Source organism: Eubalaena glacialis, chromosome X (genome assembly GCF_028564815.1).
Source record: "Eubalaena glacialis isolate mEubGla1 chromosome X, mEubGla1.1.hap2.+ XY, whole genome shotgun sequence".
NCBI lineage: Eukaryota > Metazoa > Chordata > Mammalia > Artiodactyla > Balaenidae > Eubalaena > Eubalaena glacialis.
The window spans coordinates 66863544-66882557 of NC_083736.1; the positions used below are offsets into that span (position 1 = coordinate 66863544).

Consider the following 19014-nt stretch of genomic DNA (forward strand, 5'->3'; position numbering starts at 1 on the left):
AAAATGAATAATCTGTAGTTAGAGACCAGGTTGCCTGTTGGAGGGGCTGTCTTGTGGTGGAGTGGGGGTGCTTGGGAGCTGCCTCTATGTGTGCGGGGCTAAGAGTTTTTCTTCGGATCCAGAGATTCTTTTTCCACGTGTACCTCCCCCATCCCCTTCTATACAACCACTGCCCAGTGGTCCTCAGATATGAAGACTCCGTGTGGTGTTAGGAGAAGAGAGATGTTATTCCTTTCTCATTCCTGCAGTCCTTTCCCCTCAGGGTCAGAGCTGTCTGCTGTGGAAAATTCACTCTCCATTGGCTGAAGTCTCTTGCAACCATGACTGAGGAACCAGCGGCACTGCCCCAAGAAGGAGGGTGTACAGCCTTATAGGGCTAAGTGAGATGCTAGCTCCCTCCCTCCGCCACGCCCGCCCCCACCACTGACAACCCCCAATTCACCTGAGGCTGGTGTCAGTGTTGAAAGCTACACTGTTGAAAAGATGAGGTGAAAACAGTTGAGTGTGGCAGCATTTGTTTCGGGCCCAGCGACTGAGAAACTGGGGAAAGCAGGGACAGGTGGCAGCACAGGGGGCTTGATCACCGTTCATGGGTCTGTGTCTGTGTCCTGAGGTCTCAGCTTCTGAGTGTCTGATATCCTACCCTACAAAGGAAAGCAGAGTGACAACTGGACCCTTGGGAACGCTGGGGGGAAGTCAGGCCTGGCCTGGGGACTCTCTGGGTCGAGCAGGAAGGGGAAGCACGTTGGCTTGGCTGTGAGCAGTGAGAGAGGCAGAGCCTGGCTCTGAGCTCTCACCTGAAGGACTTGGTGAAACAGGCCAGGGCTCTCTGGAACTGGCTCCTCCAAGACCCTTGGGGACCAGCAGGCTCCCTGGGCAATCCTGTGCCATTGGATGGGCTCTACATGGTGTCAGACAAAACAACAGATTCCTCAGTGTCTTTAAGTTGACCTTTCCCGTTCTTCAGAGGGAGAGGGAGAGAAGGAGAAGAATAGCCTCATCCTAATGGTCCCTGCCTTCCCTGGTATTCAACAAGTTAGTATGTACATCTCGGCCTTGTTCCAGGTGCTGGGGATATAGCAGTGACCTCTACAGAGCACATCCCAGCCCCTGGGGCTGACAAACCATGACACCAGAGGGAAAGCAGACTCACCAGGTCAGGAGGTGGAAGGAAGGGAATGAAGATCATGCTTCTAGGAGGGTGTGATGTGCTTGTAGTGACCGACAGGACTTCCCTGAAGAGACCAGCTAAGTTCCTGACTCTGCTGTGTGCAAAGAGGCTGAGGGCCTGGCCCTCCACACCCCTCCAGCCCCTCTGACCCCGCCCTGTCTTTCCTCCCTCCTGCAACCGAGTGCACTGTGCTCAAGCAGTGGATACATTTCTGGTATGTGACATCCCCTCTGTTCCTGTATCTCTTACTCCCACCCTTCCCCTCTCTCTGTCTCTCTTTTTCTTCTTTCCCCTGAACCTCCCAGCAGGCTTAAGCCAGGTTTCTGATTGCTGAACAAATAAAGCAGAAGTGTTCAGGCAGATGGTGAGTTGTCTTTTGGTGGGGATGCCATAGACAGGGGTGTTCGTGTGGACCCTCTCCACATTTAGATTCATAGGATTGTGTACCTTAAAGCCCTGGGGAGGTGTATGGGTCTAAATGGGTTATCAAAGCAAGGAGGGTGAGCTGGGTGATGGTATCCACCGTCCAAATCAACAGCAGAGGTTTACCTCTCAGGGGGTTATATGAGATGCTGACTGTGAGACAGTCAGCATCTGATGGGTAGTAGACAGGTGGTTTGGGGACTGGAGGGCTTGAAAAATGTGAGGGACAGAGGGGAAGGACCTGGGCTGGGCTAAGTTGAAATCAAAACAACTGAGGTGAGAGCTCCTTGTTACCTAGTCCTGTTATATGAGATTCCATCTTTGACGCTTGGGTTTCAAGAGAAGCTGCTTAGTTTTGCCCCCTGTTTATCACCCAGAACTATGAGACTCTGCTCCACTGACTTCAAGGGAGCTCTCTGCAAACAGTACCTGGAAGGAAGAGTGGAAGTAGGTGGCCTAAGGGTCTTTACTTGGTTTTTGAAATAATAATGTTGCTTAGGGAGGCATCTCTTATATACATGTGAGGATACAGGATTGATTGTCTCTCCAGGAGTCTATCACGGGCCATGGCCTGAGGTTATAAAAACAGATGAGGTTTTATTGCTGCTTCAAGTCATTCCGTGGGAAAGAAGCCAAAAAAAAAAAAGGATGGTTACAATAGAGAGAGATAGAAGGAAGTTTGTACGGCTATGGGAGGATGGAGGAGGGACAGCCACTCCGCCTCGAGTGTTGGAATAGAGTCTTGGAGATTTCCCAGAGAAGACATGCCTGAAATGAGTGAGGAAAGAAGTTGGCCAGGAAATAGAGAAAGGGGGGAGCTTTGCAAGCAGATGCTCAAGACAATAAAGTACGTTTTTTGCAACTGAAAAGAAGTAGACCCAGGTTTCTCTTCTAGGGGTTAAGTAGAAGTCAAGGTCAGTCATGAGGTTCCAGTATAGGAGTAAAAAGTGGTGCCACACAGAGATACTGAACCCTGGACTTTGAGAAGCAAAAGTTTTCGGGTTTTGTTTTAACTTTGTTAACGGTCCATTGATTGTTTTTCCTTTATGATTCATAGTTTTTGAATGAATGTTCTACCTAAGATATCTTTGCCTAACCTCACAACACGGAAGTTTTCTCCCATATTTTCTTGCAGGTTTTCTATTGTAGGTAGCTCTATTATTTATTTTGAGGGTTTTTATTTTTGCATATAGTGTGAGGTATTCACGTTTGTTTGCGGTTTCCATATGGAGATCCACTTTCTCCAGCTCTATTAGTTAATTATCCGTTAATTTAATTATCTTAGCACCTTCGTCACAAATCAACTGACCATATTTTTGTGTACACCTATTTCTAGGCTTTCTATTTTATCCATTGATCCATACGTCTATTTTTATGGTAATACCACACTGTCATGACTACTATACCTTTACATTAAGTCAGGGAATTTGGTAGTGTAAGTCCTCCATCTTTGTTCTTATCCAAATGGCTTTGGCCATTGTATGTCCTTTGCATTTCCATATAAGTTCTAGAAATAGCTTTTCATTTTAATTATGATTATGGCAAATCTATAGATGAATTATTAGAGACTTGACATCTTAAACCTTTTGGAGTCTTCTGACCCATGAACATAGTATATCTCCATTTATTTGGGTCTTCCTTAATTTCTCTCAGCAATATTTTATAGTTATCTGCATACAAGTCTTGCACATATTACATTAAACTTCTCAGTAGGTATTTCATTCATTTTAGTGCTATTGTTAGTGACATTAAAATTTTTTTCTTCATCTCCAATTATCTGTTCCTACTATATTGAAATAGAAAGGACTTTTTTAATATTGAATTTCTGTCCTGTGACCTTGTTAAATTGCTTATCTGATCTGGGAGATGATTTTTGTTTTTTGTAGACTACTAAATATTTTCTATGTAGATTATCATGCCTTTTGAAAATGAAGATCATTTTTTACTTCTTCCTTTTCTATCCGTATGCCTTGTATTTCTTTTTCTTGCCTTAACTCATCAACCAGGGCCGCAAGTATAATATTGAATAGACATGGTGCGAGTGGACATTCTGCCATATTCCTAATCTTATGGGAGAAGCATTCAGTCTTTCACCATTAAGTATGATGCCAACAGCAGGTTTTTGGTAGAAGCACTTTGTCTTTTTAGGTATGTTCCCTTCTGTTCTTAAGTTATCAGCTTTTTTTGTTTGTTTGTTTTAATCATGAGTGGATGTTTTATATTATCAAATGGCTTTTCTGTCATATATTGTGATAATCATTTTTTTCTTTCATTCCCTTAATATGACAAAAAATACATCGATGCACTTTTTAATGTTAAAATGACCTTGCATTCCTAGGATAAATCTGCTTGGTCATGGATTATACTTCTTATATATCACTGGATTCATATTTCTAAAATTTTATTAGGTAGTTTTACATGTATATTCATCAAAGATATTGGTCTGTGGTGCTTTTTGCCCCTTGTAGTGTCTCTTTCTATTTTTTGTGTGAAAGTAATGCTGCCCTCATAAAATGTATAGGCAAGAGTTCCTCCTGTATTTTCTGGAAAAGTTCTGTCGGACTGTCACTATTTTTTCTTTAAAATGTGTGATCTTGTTCATCAGTGTAGCCATGTAGAACTGAAGTTTTCTTTATGGGAAAATTTTGAAATACAAATTCAATTTTAAAGATTATAAATGCATACACTATCATTGGTAAATCCCTACCTATATTCCTAATGAAAATTTTGCCTTTGATACATAAGAAATTTCCTAGCAGGGCAAAGTAATTTTCCGTGAGACTGAGTCTTTCTTTCTTTCTATATTTTTATTGTGGTAAAATATACATAACATACATAAAATTTACCATTTTAACCATGCTAAGTATAAAATGCAATGACATTAAGTACATTCACATGGATGTGTAATCATCCCCACCATCCACATCCAGAACTTTTTCATCACCCCAACCTGAAACCCTGTACCTATTAAACAATAATTCTCCATGCCTCTCTCCCACCAGACCCTGGCAATCACCATTCTACTTTCTATCTCTATGAATCTGACTACTCTACGTACCTCATATAAGTGAAGTCATAAGATAATTGTCATTTTGTACCTGGTTTATTTCATCCAACACAACGTCTTCAACGTCCATCCATGTTGCGGCATATATCAGAATTTCATTTCTTTTTAAGCCTCAGTAATATTGCCTTGTGTATATATACCACATTTTGTTTATCCTTTCATTGCTGATGGACACCTGGGTTTTTTCACCTTATCTGATTGAACCCCTTTTTGCAATTCCTAGAAGTGTAATTGCTGAATCATATGGTAATCCCAAACCTAATTTTCTGGGGAACCACCATATAGTCTTCCACAGCAGCTACAGCCCTACCAGTAATGCCCAAGGGTTCCCATTTTCCACATTTTGTCAACAATTTTGTTTTCTGTTTTTCTTTCTTCCTTCCTCCCATACTCCCTCTCTCCCTTCTCCCCCGCCCCTTACAAAATAATAGCCATCTAGATGGGTGTGAATTTGTATCTCGTTGTGGTTTTTATTTGAATTCCCCTAAGGAATTTTAACGTGTATTGAGCCAATTTTCATGATCTTATTGGCCATTTCTATATCTTTTGGGAAGAAACACATCTTTTGCCCATTTCTCAATAAGGTTATATATTTTATTATTGTTTTCTTAAGTTAATTTTTATTAGAGTATAGTTGCTTTACAATGTTGTGTTAGTTTCTCCTGTACAGCAAAATGAATCAGCTATACATATACATATATCCCCTCTTTTGGGGATTTCCTTCCCATTCAGGTGACCACAGTGCATTAAGTACCGTCCCCTGTGTTATACAGTATGTTCCCATTCGTTGTCTGTTTTATACATAACATCAGTAGTGTATATGTGTCAATCCCAATCTCCCAATTCCTCCCACCCCCACTTTCCCCCTTGGTATTCATACATTTAAAGCCCAGAGATAAACCCACCCACCTATGGTCACCTAATCTATGACAAAGGAGGCAAGAATATACAATGGAGAAAAGACAGCTTCTTCAATAAGTGGTGCTGGGAAAACTGGACAGCTACATGTAAAACAATGAAATTAGAACACTCCCTAACACCATACACAAAAATAAACTCAAAATGGATTAAAGACCTAAATGTAAGGCCAGACACTATTAGACTCTTAGAGGAAAACATAGGCAGAACACTCTTTGCCATAAATCACAGCAAGATCTTTTTTGACCCACCTCCTAGAGTGCTGGAAATAAAAATAAAAATAAACAAATGGGACCTAATGGAACTTAAAAGCTTTTGCACAGCAAAGGGAACCATAAACAAGATGAAAAGACAACCCTCAGAATGGGAGAAAATATTTGCAAATGAAGCAACTGACAAAGGATTTATCTCCAAAATATACAAGCAGCTCATGTAGCTCAATATCAAAAAAACAAACAACCCAAACCAAAAATGGGCAGAAGACCTAAATAGACATTTCTCCAAAGAAGACTACAGATGGCCAAGAGACACATGAAAAGATGCTCAACATCACTAATTATTAGGGAAATGCAAATCAAAACTACAATGAGGTATCACCTCACAGTGGTCAGAATGACCATCATCAAAAAAGTCTACAAACACAATAAATGCTGGAGAAGGTGTGGAGAAAAGGGAACCCATTTGCCCTGTTGGTGGGAATGTAAACTGATACAGCCACTATGGAAAACAGTATGGAGGTTCCTTAAAAAACTAAAAATAGAACTATCCTATAACCCAGCAATCCCACTACTGGGCATATACCCTGAGAAAACCATAATTCAAAAGGACACATGCACCCCAATGTTCACTGCGGCATTATTTACAATAGCCAGGACCTGGAAGCAACCTAAATGTCCATCGACAGATGAATGGGTAAAGAAGATGTGGTACATATATACAGTGGAATATTACTCAGCCATTAAAAGGAACGAAATTGGGTCATTTGTAGACACGTGGATGGACCCAGAGAGTGTCATACAGAGTGAAGTAAGTCAGAAAGAGAAAAACAAATATTGCATATTAACCCATACACGTGGAATCTAGAAAAATGGTGTAGATGATCTTATTATTGGTTTTTAAAACTAACTTATAGCATCCGGATATAAGTCCCTTATAAGTTACATGATTTTCCAACACTTTCTCCCATTCTGTAGGTGCTCTTTCAACATTTTTGATGGTATGATTTGCATCAAATAAAGTTTAAGATTTGACCAAGTCCAATAAATCAGTTTTCCTTTTGTTCCTTGGGCTTTTGGTATTATATCTAAGAGGCCATTCCCTAATCCAATGTCAGGAAGATTTACTGCTATGCTTTCTTCTAAGAGTTCTATATTTTTAGCGTTTATATTTAGGTCTATAATCCATTTTGAATTAATTTTTGTATATGGAGTGAAATAAGGATCGGGTCCAATTTCATTATTTTGCATGTGGATATCCAGTTGTCCCAGCATCATTTGTTGAAAACACCCTTCCTTAACCCATAGAATTATCTTGCCATCCTGTTTGAAAAATCAGTTGACTATAAATGTGAAAGTTAATTGATGGGTTTTCAATTCCATTCCATTACTCTATATAACTACCGTTATGCCAAACCCACACTCTCTTGATCGCTGGAGCTTTGTAGCAAGATTTGAAATTGGAAAGTGTGAGCAGTCCAACTTAATATTCTTTTTCAAGATTGCTTTGGCTATTCTTGGACGCTTCAATTTACGTGTGAATTTTGAGATCAGCTTATTTATGTCTTCAAAGAAGTCAGCTGAGATTTTGTTGGAGATTGCGTTGAATCTGTAGATCAGTTTGGGGTGTATTGCCATATTAACAATATTAAGTTTCCCAGTCAATGGGCAGGGGATGTCTCTCCATGTTTTCCTTTTTATAAGGAAAAAAATAAAATAAAACATAACATAAAATTTAACATTTAACCATTTTTAGGCATAGAGTTCTGTGTCATTAAGTATATTCACACTGTTGTGTAACGATCACCATATTCATCTCCAGAACATCTTCATTTTCCCTAAATGAAGCTCTGTTCCCATTTAACACTAACTCTCCATTCCTCCCCTCTCCCCTCGGCCCCTGGCAACGACCATTCTGCTTTCTATCTGTATGACATTCTGCCAATATCTGCTTTACCTTTTAGTGTTCATTCTAGTTACACTTAATGTGATTACTGTTAAGGTGGGATTTATGTCAACCATTTTCGTTTTTTTCCCTCGTGTCTTTATGTTCCTCTCTCTTACCATTGAGGTGCCATTTTGTGTTAAATAGATATTTTCTGACATACCATTTTCATCCTCTTATTGTTTTTGAATTATTTTCTTAGTGGTGAGCTCATAGTTGACAATTAAGGTCTTAACTTGAAAGAATCTAACTCAGAATAATACCAACTTAATTTTAATATTATACAAAAACTTTGGTCCTGTATACCTCTGGACCCACCAGCTCCTTTGTACTATTATTTTCCCCCAAATTGCATCTTTATACCTTAACTTTAAGCCCATCCAGATTGTTGTATAATCATTGCTTTATGCACTTCTCTTCTAAACCAGACAAAGGTAGAAAAGAGTTACAAACAACAATACACTGATGCTGCCTTTTATAAATGCCCACTTAGTTACGTTTAGTGATGCTCTTCGTTTCTTCAGGTGGATTCAAGTCACTCTCTAGTGCCTTTTGGGGATTTCCACTTAGTAGTTCTTGTAGGGCAGGTCTGCTAGCAATATATTCACTCAGCTTTTCTTTGTCTGAGAATGGCTTTATCTTCCCTTCGTTTTTGAAGAGAGAGTTTTGTTGGATAGAATATTCTTGCTTGATGGGATTTTTTCTTTCAGCACTTTGAAGGTGACTTCCCGCTATCTTCTGTTCCCCAAAGTTTCTGATGAGAAGTCAGCTGTTAATCCCTTGTATGTGATGAGCTGCTTGTCTCCTTGCTTTCAACATTCTTTCATTGTCCTTGACTGTCATCAGCTTGAATAAGCTGGTTCTAGGTACAGATCTCCTTGAGTTTATCCTCCGTGGCGTTTCAGAGCTTTTTGTTCGACTAGATTAATAATTTTAATCAAATTTGGGGAGTTTGGGGCCATGTTTTCCCCATATTCTTTCTTCCCCTTTTTCTCCTCTTCTCTCCTCCAGGGACTCTCATTATGCATAAGATGGTGTGCTTAATCATGCCCTACAAGGCCCCTGAGGCTCTGTTCATTTTTCTTCATTTTTTTTCTTTCTTTTCCTCAGAGTGCACAATCTCAATTGCCTCTAAATTTCATGCTTGATGATTTTGTTTTATCATACCAGTTCTAATTTCTGTAGAGATTCTTTAGTGAATTTTTCATTGCAGTTAATATATTTTTGAGCTCCGGAATTTCTAGTTGGTATTTTTAAAACGATTTCTATCTCTTTGATGATATTCTCTATTTCATGAGCCATCGTTCTCATGCTTACCTTTAATTCATAAGACATGGCTTCCATTAGATGTTTGAACATGTTTACAATAGCTGATTTAAAGTCTCTTTCTAGTAAGTCCAATGTCTGGACATCCATGTGTATCTCCCACACTTTCCTGCTTCTTTGCATGTCTGATACGTTTTGGTGGAAAGCTGGACATTTTCAGTGATAGAATGTGGCAACTCTGGAATTCAGATACTGCCTCCTTTCCAGGTTTTGTTGTTGCTGTTTGTTGTGGGTATTCTTGCTGTCATTTGATTTTTTAGTGGCTTTTCTGGACTTCTGTATCCTCTGTTGTGTGTGGTTACCAAATTCACCGCTTGGTTAGCTTGGTGGTTACCTAATGATTGCACAGAAATGTCTTCAAATGCCTGTAACTGCTAAATTTCCCAGTCTTTGCCAAGGAGGTCTGTGTGCATGCCTTCAAAACTCTGCCTGCTATTTGTCAGTTCTGCTTTAGCCTTCATTTCTCCTCGTTTTTGGGTCTTTCCAGAGCTTGCCATCATCCTGGGAAGGTACCAGGCCTCCAAGTTTCCTAGGGATATGTCATAGCTTTTCAAAGTCCCTATGGACATCTCATTACCTAGGTTTCCCTTATAAGATTTTGGTTCGCCTATTGTTTGTCCCAAGTGTGGCCCACTGCCTGAGGCAGCTGCAATGATAATTAATTGCCTCTAAATGTTTTTTTTTTCTTTTCCCCCCTCAAGATTGTTTTGACTATTCGGGGTCTTTTGTGTTTTCTTACAAATTTAAAATTTTTTTGTCCTAGTTCTGTGAGAAATGCCATTGGTATTTTGATAGGGATTGTGTTGAATCTGTAGACTCCCTCGGGTAGTATGGTCAATTTAACAATATTGATTCTTCCAGTCCAAGAACACGGTGTACCTTTCCATCTGTTTGTGTTGTCTTCAATTTCTTTCATCAGCGTCTTATCGTTTTTGGAGTACAGGTCTTTTGCCGCCTTAGTTAGGCTTATTCCGAGGTATTTTATTCTTCTTGTTGCGATGGTGAATGGGATTGTTTCCTTAATTTCTCTTTCTGATACTTCATTGTTAGTATACAGAAATGCAACAGATTTCTGTATGTTAATTGTATCCTACAACTTTACCAAATTCATTGAGAAGCTCTAGAAGTTTTGTGGTGGTGTCTTTAGGGTTTTCTATGTATAGTATCAAGTCATCTGCAGACATTGGCAGTTTTATTTCTTCCTTTCCAATTTGAATTTCTTTTATTTCTTTTTTTCTTTTATGATTGCTGTGGCTAGGACTTCTAAAACTATGTCAGATAAAAGTGGTGAGAGTGGGCAGCCTTGTCTTGTCCCTGATCTTAGAGGGAATGCTTTCAGCTTTTCACCATTGAGTATGATGTTAGCTGTGGGTCTGTCATAAATGGCCTTTATTATGTTGAGGTATGTTCTCTCTATGCCCACTTTCTGGAGAATTTTGATCATAAATGGGTGTTGAATTTTATCAGAAGCTTTTTCTGCACCTTTTGAGATGACCGTGTGGTTTATATTCTTCAGTTTGTTAATGTGGTGTATCACATGGATTGATTTGTGGATATTGAAAAATCCTTGCCCACCTGGGATAAATCTCACTTGATCATGGTGTATGATTGCTTTAATGTATTTTTTGGGTTCTGTTTGTGACTCTAAATGTTTTTGACAAATGCCCTCAGGGAAAAGGAATTTCAAACTGGGTAAGCTCTGAGTCAGAGACAGCCACCCAAGTGGGGTCTTCCAGGGAACGACCAGACAGGTCAAATAATGACAGTTCTCTGGGAATGAGGCTTTGCAGGAGGCCCATGCCATTTCTGCTCCCTCTGGTGGCTGCCAGGCGGCCGGTTTTCACCGTGATTGCAGGCCGTTAGTGTTCAAAGCTACCACAGAGTTGGATAGAGGGGCATGAGAACAGGATTAGTTGAAATGCCACCTAACTCACTCTTCCTACTGAGATTCAGCTGTTTTTCTAGAATAAACATATCTGTGGTTGTTGCATACTTTTGGTGAATTTCTAGAGTTCTGAAAACATTGATTCTGAACATTTTTGCCAGTTTTCTCATTGCTTTAAGGGAGGAGAGAATTTTCAGAGGTCCTTCTTCTGCCATTTTGGCTGACTTCCTGTACAATCTTTCACTGTGCTTGTCTATCAGGGTGCTTGTTCCTGGGCAGTAAACTGTGCTTGTACTTACATGTCTCCCGAGGAATAACTTTTTGGGTCACCAAGCATGTGAAAGGGACCACAACAGGAGCACTAAGCAAAGGTGTATAAGACACCATCTTTGCTCTCAAAGTTGTCACTCTCAAATAGATTCACTTTAAGTGGAACCTTTGAAGCATAATGATTGCCAAGCCTGTGTCTGGTCACCAAATTATCTCCTAACTCGGTTTAATGGGGAGTATTTTTGGCCACCATGGCTTAAATATAACCAGGTTTTCACCTGGATATTTGGCAGCTAGCCTGACTAATACCTCCAGGTCACAACTAATTTCACCTCTAGTCACTTCAGGAAGCTGAGAGCTTCAAGGAAGTAAGAGTGCAGATGGGGGGGGGGGCGGGGGTGGAGCTGCAGCTCTCTCCCATATGAAGAGTTAGAGACAGAGATTCATTTGAACAACCAATCTTGGTTTTCATAATTCCATAACACCAAGTTAGTATTTTCCACTGAAATGGTTTGTTTTTATATTTATGCAGCCCACAACCCTTTTGGTTACTGATAGAATTTAGGGTAAAAAGTAGGAGGGACCCAAGAGACCACTCTTCACACTATGGTGTGGAAATATAGCTCCATCCTTCTCCTTTTGAATCAATCTCTGCATATCCAACAAATATCACTTGGTTATTGATCAAAGATCCTCAATGGCAGCCTAAAACCCGAGTTTACATGCAGTATGTGTGCCTGTAAAGCCCTTTGAACTGCAGGAGATGCCTGCTAATTTAGTCACAGCCAGTTTGTTCAGGGCTTGACTTCTCAAGATATTCTGGTGCCTTCGATAAATATGTCTGGAAAGTTGCCAGGAGCCCCCAAATGACACTATAATATTTAAGAGAGGCAATTTTTAATTTGAAACTTGGCTCTACCACTTCTTAGCTGTGTGACTTTGGGCAAAGTACTTAGTCTCTCTCAGCCTAAGATTCCCAATTGGCCAAACTGAGGATAATAATAGGGGGGTTGTAGGGATTAAATGGGACAATGTTTGCAAAGCATTTAGTGTGATATCTACACTAAATAGCAAAGAGCTAATGCCTACCCCCAAATATTAGCTCTCATTACTATTGATCAACCTCCGAAATGCTATAAACACACAAAATCTACAAGAGTGACCCACAGTAACAGGTTCAGAATCCATTTGTCTCATTTGGCCAACAGTGAGCTCCTCCCTCCATGCATTTTCACAGATGAACAGTGGCTCGGAGAGACAGAGAGAGCCCCTTTGTTCAGAATTTTCCCTGTTAAGTTTTGTGATGCTGGGTGACCACAAAATTTGTGTCTCTCCTAAAATTAGTGAGTTTACCAAATGACCAGTCTGCCACATTTACTGGACTTCCTGATTGTCACGTTAGCAGCTTTTACAGGCATAATCATTTTTATTTTGAAGATGAAGTGTATATTTCTGAATATTAACTCAACAAAGCAGATATACCTTAGAAATTTGGAAAAACATCCAAAATTAGGGACTGAAACCTTTCCCCATGAAACTATCATTCCAACACAAAATTTGGGTTTACCTATGATGAAGTTCGTTTAATTATTCCTGATTTATCTGGGAATGTTCTGAATGTTATTTTCTAATTTTTCAAGCCACATGTTTGTTTGTTCTGTGTATTTTCAAATGGATTCTCAGAGAGAACTGCTTGTTTCTTGCGATTATAATTTTTAATCAAAGATAGATGTATTAAACTCAAAGTTATATTTAATTTTTAAAAACATCTTTATTGGAGTATAATTGCTTTACAAGGGTGTGTTAGTTTCTGCTTTATAACAAAGTGAATCAGTTATACATATACATATGTCCCCATATCTCTTCCCTCTTGCATCTCCCTCCCTCCAACCCTCCCTATCCCAGCCCTCTAGGTGGTCACAAAGCACCGAGCTGATCTCCCTGTGCTATGTGGCTGCTTCCCACCAGCTATCCATTTTTCGTTTGGTAGTGTATATATGTCCATGCCACTGTCTCACTTTGTCCCAGCTTACCCTTCCCCCTCCCTGTATCCTCAAGTCCACTCTCTAGTAGGTCTGCATCTTTATTCCCGTCTTGCCCCTAGGTTCTTTTGACCATTTTTTTTCTTTTTTTCTTTCTTTTTTTTTTTTTTAGATTCCATATATATCTGTTAGCCTACGGTATTTGTTTTTCTCTTTCTTACTTACTTCACTCTGTATGACAGTCTCTAGGTCCATCTACCTCACTACAAATAACTCAGTTTCATTCCTTTTTATGGCTGAGTAATATTCCATTGTATATATGTGCCACATCTTCTTTATCCATTCATCTGTTGCTGGACACTTAGGTTGCTTCCATGTCCTGGCTATTGTAAATAGAGCTGCAATGAACATTTTGGTCCATGACTCTTTTTGAATTATGGTTTTCTCAGGGTATATGCCCAGTAGTGGGATTGCTGGGTCGTATGGTAGTTCTATTTTTAGTCTTTTAAGGAACCTCCATACTGTTCTCCATAGTGGCTGTAACAATTTACATTCAGACCAACAGTGCAAGAGGGTTCCCTTTTCTCCACACCCTCTCCAGCATTTATTGTTTGTAGACTTTTTGATGATGGCCATTCTGACTGGTGTGAGACGATATCTCATTGTAGTTTTGATTTGCATTTCTCTAATGATTAATGATGTTGAGCATTCTTTCATGTGTTTGTTGGCAATCTGTATATCTTCTTTGGATAAATGTCTATTTAGATCTTCTGCCCATTTTTGGACTGGTTTTTTGTGTTTTTGATATTGAGCTGCATGAGTTGCGTGTATGTTTTGGAGACTAATGCTTTGTCAGTTGCTTCATTTGCAAATATTTTCTCCCATTCTGAGGGTTGTCTTTTCATCTTTTTTATGGTGCCTTTGCTATGCAAAGGCTTTTAAGTTTCATTAGGTCCCATTTGCTTAGTTTTGTTTCTATTTCCATTTCTCTAGGAGGTGGGTCAAAAAGGATCTTGCTGTGATTTATGTCATAGAGTGTTCTGCCTATGTTTTCCTCTAAGAGTTTGATAGTGTCTGGCCTTACATTTAGGTCTTTAATCCATTTTGAGTTTATTTTTGTGTATGGTGTTAGGGAGTGTTCTAATCTCTTTCTTTTACATGTAGCTGTCCAGTTTTCCCAGCAGCACTTATTGAAGAGGCGGTCTTTTCTCCACTGTACATTCTTGCCTCCTTTCTCAAAGATAAGGTGACCATATGTGCATGGGTTTATCTTTGGGCTTTCTATCCTGTTCCATTGATCTATATTTTTGTTTTCATGCCAGTACCATACTCTCTTGATTACTGTAGCTTTGGAGTATAGTCTGAAGTCAGGGAGCCTGATTTCTCCAGCTCCGTTTTTCTTTCTCAAGATTGCTTTGGCTATTCGGGGTCTTTTGTGTTTCCATACAAATTGTGAAATTTTTTGTTCTAGTTCTGTGAAAAATGCCAGTGGTAGCTTGATAGGGATTGCATTGAATCTGTAGATTGCTTGGGATAGTAGAGTTATTTTCACAATGTTGATTCTTCCGATCCAAGAACATGGTATATCTCTCCGTCTATTTGTATCATCTTTAATTTCTTTCATCCATGCCCTATAATTTTCTGCATACAGGTCTTTTGTCTCCTTAGTTAGGTTTATTCCTAGATATTTTATTCTTTTTGTTGCAATGGTAAATCGGAGTGTTTCCTTAATTTCACTTTCAGATTTTTCATCATTAGTGTATAGGAATGCAAGAGATTTCTGTGCGTTAATTTTGTATCCTGCTACTTTACCAAATTCATTGACTAGCTCTCGTAGTTTTCTGGTAGCATCTTTAGGAGTCTCTATGTATAGTATCATGTCATCGGCAAACAGTGACAGCTTTACTTCTTCTTTTCCGATTTGGATTCCTTTTATTTCTTTTTCTTCTCTGATTGCTGAGGCTAAAACTTCCACAACTATGTTGAATAATAGTGGTGAGAGTGGGCAACCTTGTCTTGTTCCTGATCTTAGTGGAAATGGTTTCAGTTTTTCACCATTGAGGACGATGTTGGCTGTGGGTTTGTCATATATGGCCTTTATTATGTTGAGGAAAGTTCCCTCTATGCCTACTTTCTGGAGGATTTTTATAATAAATAGGTGTTGAATTTTGTCAAAAGCTTTCTCTGCATCGATTGAGATGATCATATGGTTTTTCTCCTTCAATTTGTTAATATGGTGCATCACGTTGACTGATTTGCGCATATTGAAGTATCCTTGCATTCCTGGGATAAAGCCCACTTGGTCATAGTGTATGATCCTTTTAATGTGCTGTTGGATTCTGTTTACTAGTATTTTGTTGAGGATTTTTGCAACTATGTTCATCAGTGATATTGGCCTGTAGTTTTCTTCTTTGTGACATCTTTGTCTGGTTTTGGTATCAGAGTGATGGTGGCCTCGTAGAATGAGTTTGGGAGCGTTCCTCCCTCTGCTATATTATGGAAGAGTTTGAGACGGAGAGGTGTTAGCTCGTCTCTAAATGTTTGATAGAATTCACCTGTGAAGCCATCTGGTCCTGAGTTTTTGTTTGTTGGAAGATTTTTTTTTTTCCCACACACACTGTATTTTATTTTTTCAAGAGATAAATAGACTGACACCAAGCATTGTACATGGATGACCACAACAAAAGCAACAATGATTGCAATTACCAAACATGAAACACACTCATACTGTCATAATATTGACATTCAGTCCAGTAATCCTCCACTGTAACAGCTCCTTTACTTTGCAGTGAAAATTGATTTGTATATTCTTTGCCTCTGAGTCCTTGTGGGATTTTTTCTTTTTTTAAATTCAAACAGAAAGTCACAAAAATTATACTCATCCTCATCAGTTCACTCAGTCCCATGCAATTAATTTTTTTTTCCATCTTGATCTTTTGTTAGCACTTTTATGAGCTCATCAGTTTTTCATTAGAGTTCTGAAAATGCTTATTCATTCAGTTCAGCAGTACAGTCAGGTACCAGAAACCTGTACTTGTCAGAGTCTTTTCCATGAATTTCCTGAAGATGAAACCCTTTTATAGGAACATATTTACAAAAGGATCAGAGTACACCCAGAACTGTCTGTAAATGACAAAAGACTTAAAAATGACCATGGTTAAAGATTTGATGAAAGTTCATAATAATGCAGTTGACAAGAAAATTAGTTATTTCTGAGATATACATTTTAAAGTAATAACTAGGATTATGACTTATAACATTATACCAGAACATATAAGATTTTTAGAAATTTCATGTAATGTCTGAAACATTTATATTAACGTATTTCCATACAAATAACCCAATGAAAGTTTAGTATTAGTTGTTTTGTTTGTTTTTTTATACTGCAGGTTCTTATTAGTCATCAATTTTATACACATCAGTGTATACATGTCAATCCCAATCGCCCAATTCAGCACACCACCATCCCCACCCCACCGCTGTTTTCCCCCCTTGGTGTCCATATGTCTGTTCTCTACATCTGTGTCTCAACTTCTGCCCTGCAAACCGGCTCATCTGTACCATTTTTCTAGGTTCCACATACATGCGTTAATATACGATATTTGTTTTTCTCTTTCTGACTTACTTCACTCTGTATGACAGTCTCTAGATCCATCCACGTCTCAACAAATGACTCAATTTCATTCCTTTTTATGGCTGAGTAATATTCCATTGTATATATGTACCACAACTTCTTTATCCATTCGTCTGTTGATGGGCATTTAGGTTGCTTCCATGACCTGGCTATGGTAAATAGTGCTGCAACGAACATTCGGGTGCATGTGTCTTTTTGAATTGCGGTTTTCTCTGGGTATATGCCCAGTAGTGGGATTGCTGGGTCATATGGTAATTCTATTTTTAGTTTTTTAAGGAACCTCCATATTGTTCTCCATAGTGGCTGTATCAATTTACATTCCCACCAACAGTGCAAGAGGGTTCCCTTTTCTCCACACCCTCTCCAGCATTTGTTGTTTGTAGATTTTCTGATGATGCCCATTCTAACTGGTGTGAGGTGATACCTCATTGTAGTTTTGATTTGCATTTCTCTAATAATTAGTGATGTTGAGCATCTTTTCATGTGCTTCGTGGCCGTCTGTATGTCTTCTTTGGAGAAATGTCTATTTAGGTCTTCTGCCCATTTTTGGATTGGGGTGTTTGTTTCTTTAATATTGAGCTGAATGAGCTGTTTATATATTTTGGAGATTAATCCTTTGTCCGTTGATTCGTTTGCAAATATTTTCTCCCATTCTGAGGGTTGTCTTTTCGTCTTGTTTATGGTTTCCTTTGCTGTGCAAAAGCTTTTAAGTTTCATTAGGTCCCATTTGTTTATTTTTGTTTTTATTTCCATTACTCTAGGAGGTGGATCAAAAAAGATCTTGCTGTGATTTAGGTCAAAGAGTGTTCTTCCTATGTTTTCCTCTAAGAGTTTTATAGTGTCCAGTCTTACATTTAGGTCTCTAATCCATTTTGAGTTTATTTTTGTGTATGGTGTTAGGGAGTATTCTAATTTCATTCTTTTACATGTAGCTGTCCAGTTTTCCCAGCACCACTTATTGAAGAGACTGTCTTTTCTCCATTGTATATCTTTGCCTCCTTTGTCATAGATTACTTGACCATAGGTGCGTGGGTTTATCTCTGGGCTTTCTATCTTGTTCCATTGATCTATGTTTCTGTTTTTGTGCCAGTACCATATTGTCTTGATTACTGTAGCTTTGTAGTATAGTCTGAAGTCAGAGAGTCTGATTCCTCCAGCTCCGTTTTTTTCCCTCAAGACTGCTTTGGCTATTCGGGGTCTTTTGTGTCTCCATACAAATTTTAAGATGATTTGTTCTAGCTCCGTAAAAAATGCCATTGGTCATTTGATAGGGATTGCATTGAATCTGTAGATTGCTTTGGGTAGTATAGTCATTTTCACAATGTTGATTCTTCCAATCCAAGAACATGGTATATCTCTCCATCTGTTGGTATCATCTTTAATTTCTTTCATCAGTGTCTTATAGTTTTCTGCATACAGGTCTTTTGTCTCCCTAGGTAGGTTTATTCCTAGGTATTTTATTCTTTTTGTTGCAATGGTAAATGGGAGTGTTTCCATAATTTCTCTTTCAGATTTTTCATCATTAGTGTATAGGAATGCAAGAGATTTCTGTGCATTAATTTTGTATCCTGCAACTTTACCATATTCATTAATTAGCTCTAGCAGTTTTCTGGTGGCAGTTTTAGGATTCTCTATGTATAGTATCATGTCATCTGCAAACAGTGACAGTTTTACTTCTTCTTTTCCAATTTGTATTCCTTTTGTTTCTTTTTCTTCTCTGATTGCCGTGGCTAGGACTTCCAGAACTATGTTGAATAATATTGGTGAGAGTGGACATCCTTGTCTCGTTCCTGATCTTAGAGGAAATGCTTTCAGTTTTTCACCATTGAGAATGATGTTTGCTGTGGGTTTGTCATATATGGCCTTTATTATGTTGAGGTAGGTTCCCTCTATGCCCACTTTCTGGAGAGTTTTTATCATAAATGAGTGTTGAATTTTGTCAAAAGCTTTTTCTGCATCGATTGAGATGATCATCTGGTTTTTCTCCTTCAATTTGTTAATATGGTGCATCACGTTGACTGATTTGCGCATATTGAAGTATCCTTGCATTCCTGGGATAAACCCCACTTGGTCATAGTGTATGATCCTTTTAATGTGCTGTTGGATTCTGTTTACTAGTATTTTGTTGAGGATTTTTGCAACTATGTTCATCAGTGATATTGGCCTGTAGTTTTCTTC

General features: G+C 38.9%; 1 protein-coding gene across 1 annotated transcript in view; it reads right to left on the bottom strand.

Annotated features, from left to right (window-relative positions):
• Positions 1-1963: 1963 nt before the first annotated feature.
• LOC133081812 (doublesex- and mab-3-related transcription factor C2-like) overlaps positions 1964-19014 on the bottom strand; it is a 47781-nt gene continuing 30730 nt past the window's right edge. Inside the window, exon 4 of the mRNA XM_061178162.1 lies at positions 1964-2023. Coding sequence (XP_061034145.1) covers positions 1964-2023 — 60 coding nt within the window. The remainder of the gene's footprint in view (positions 2024-19014) is intronic.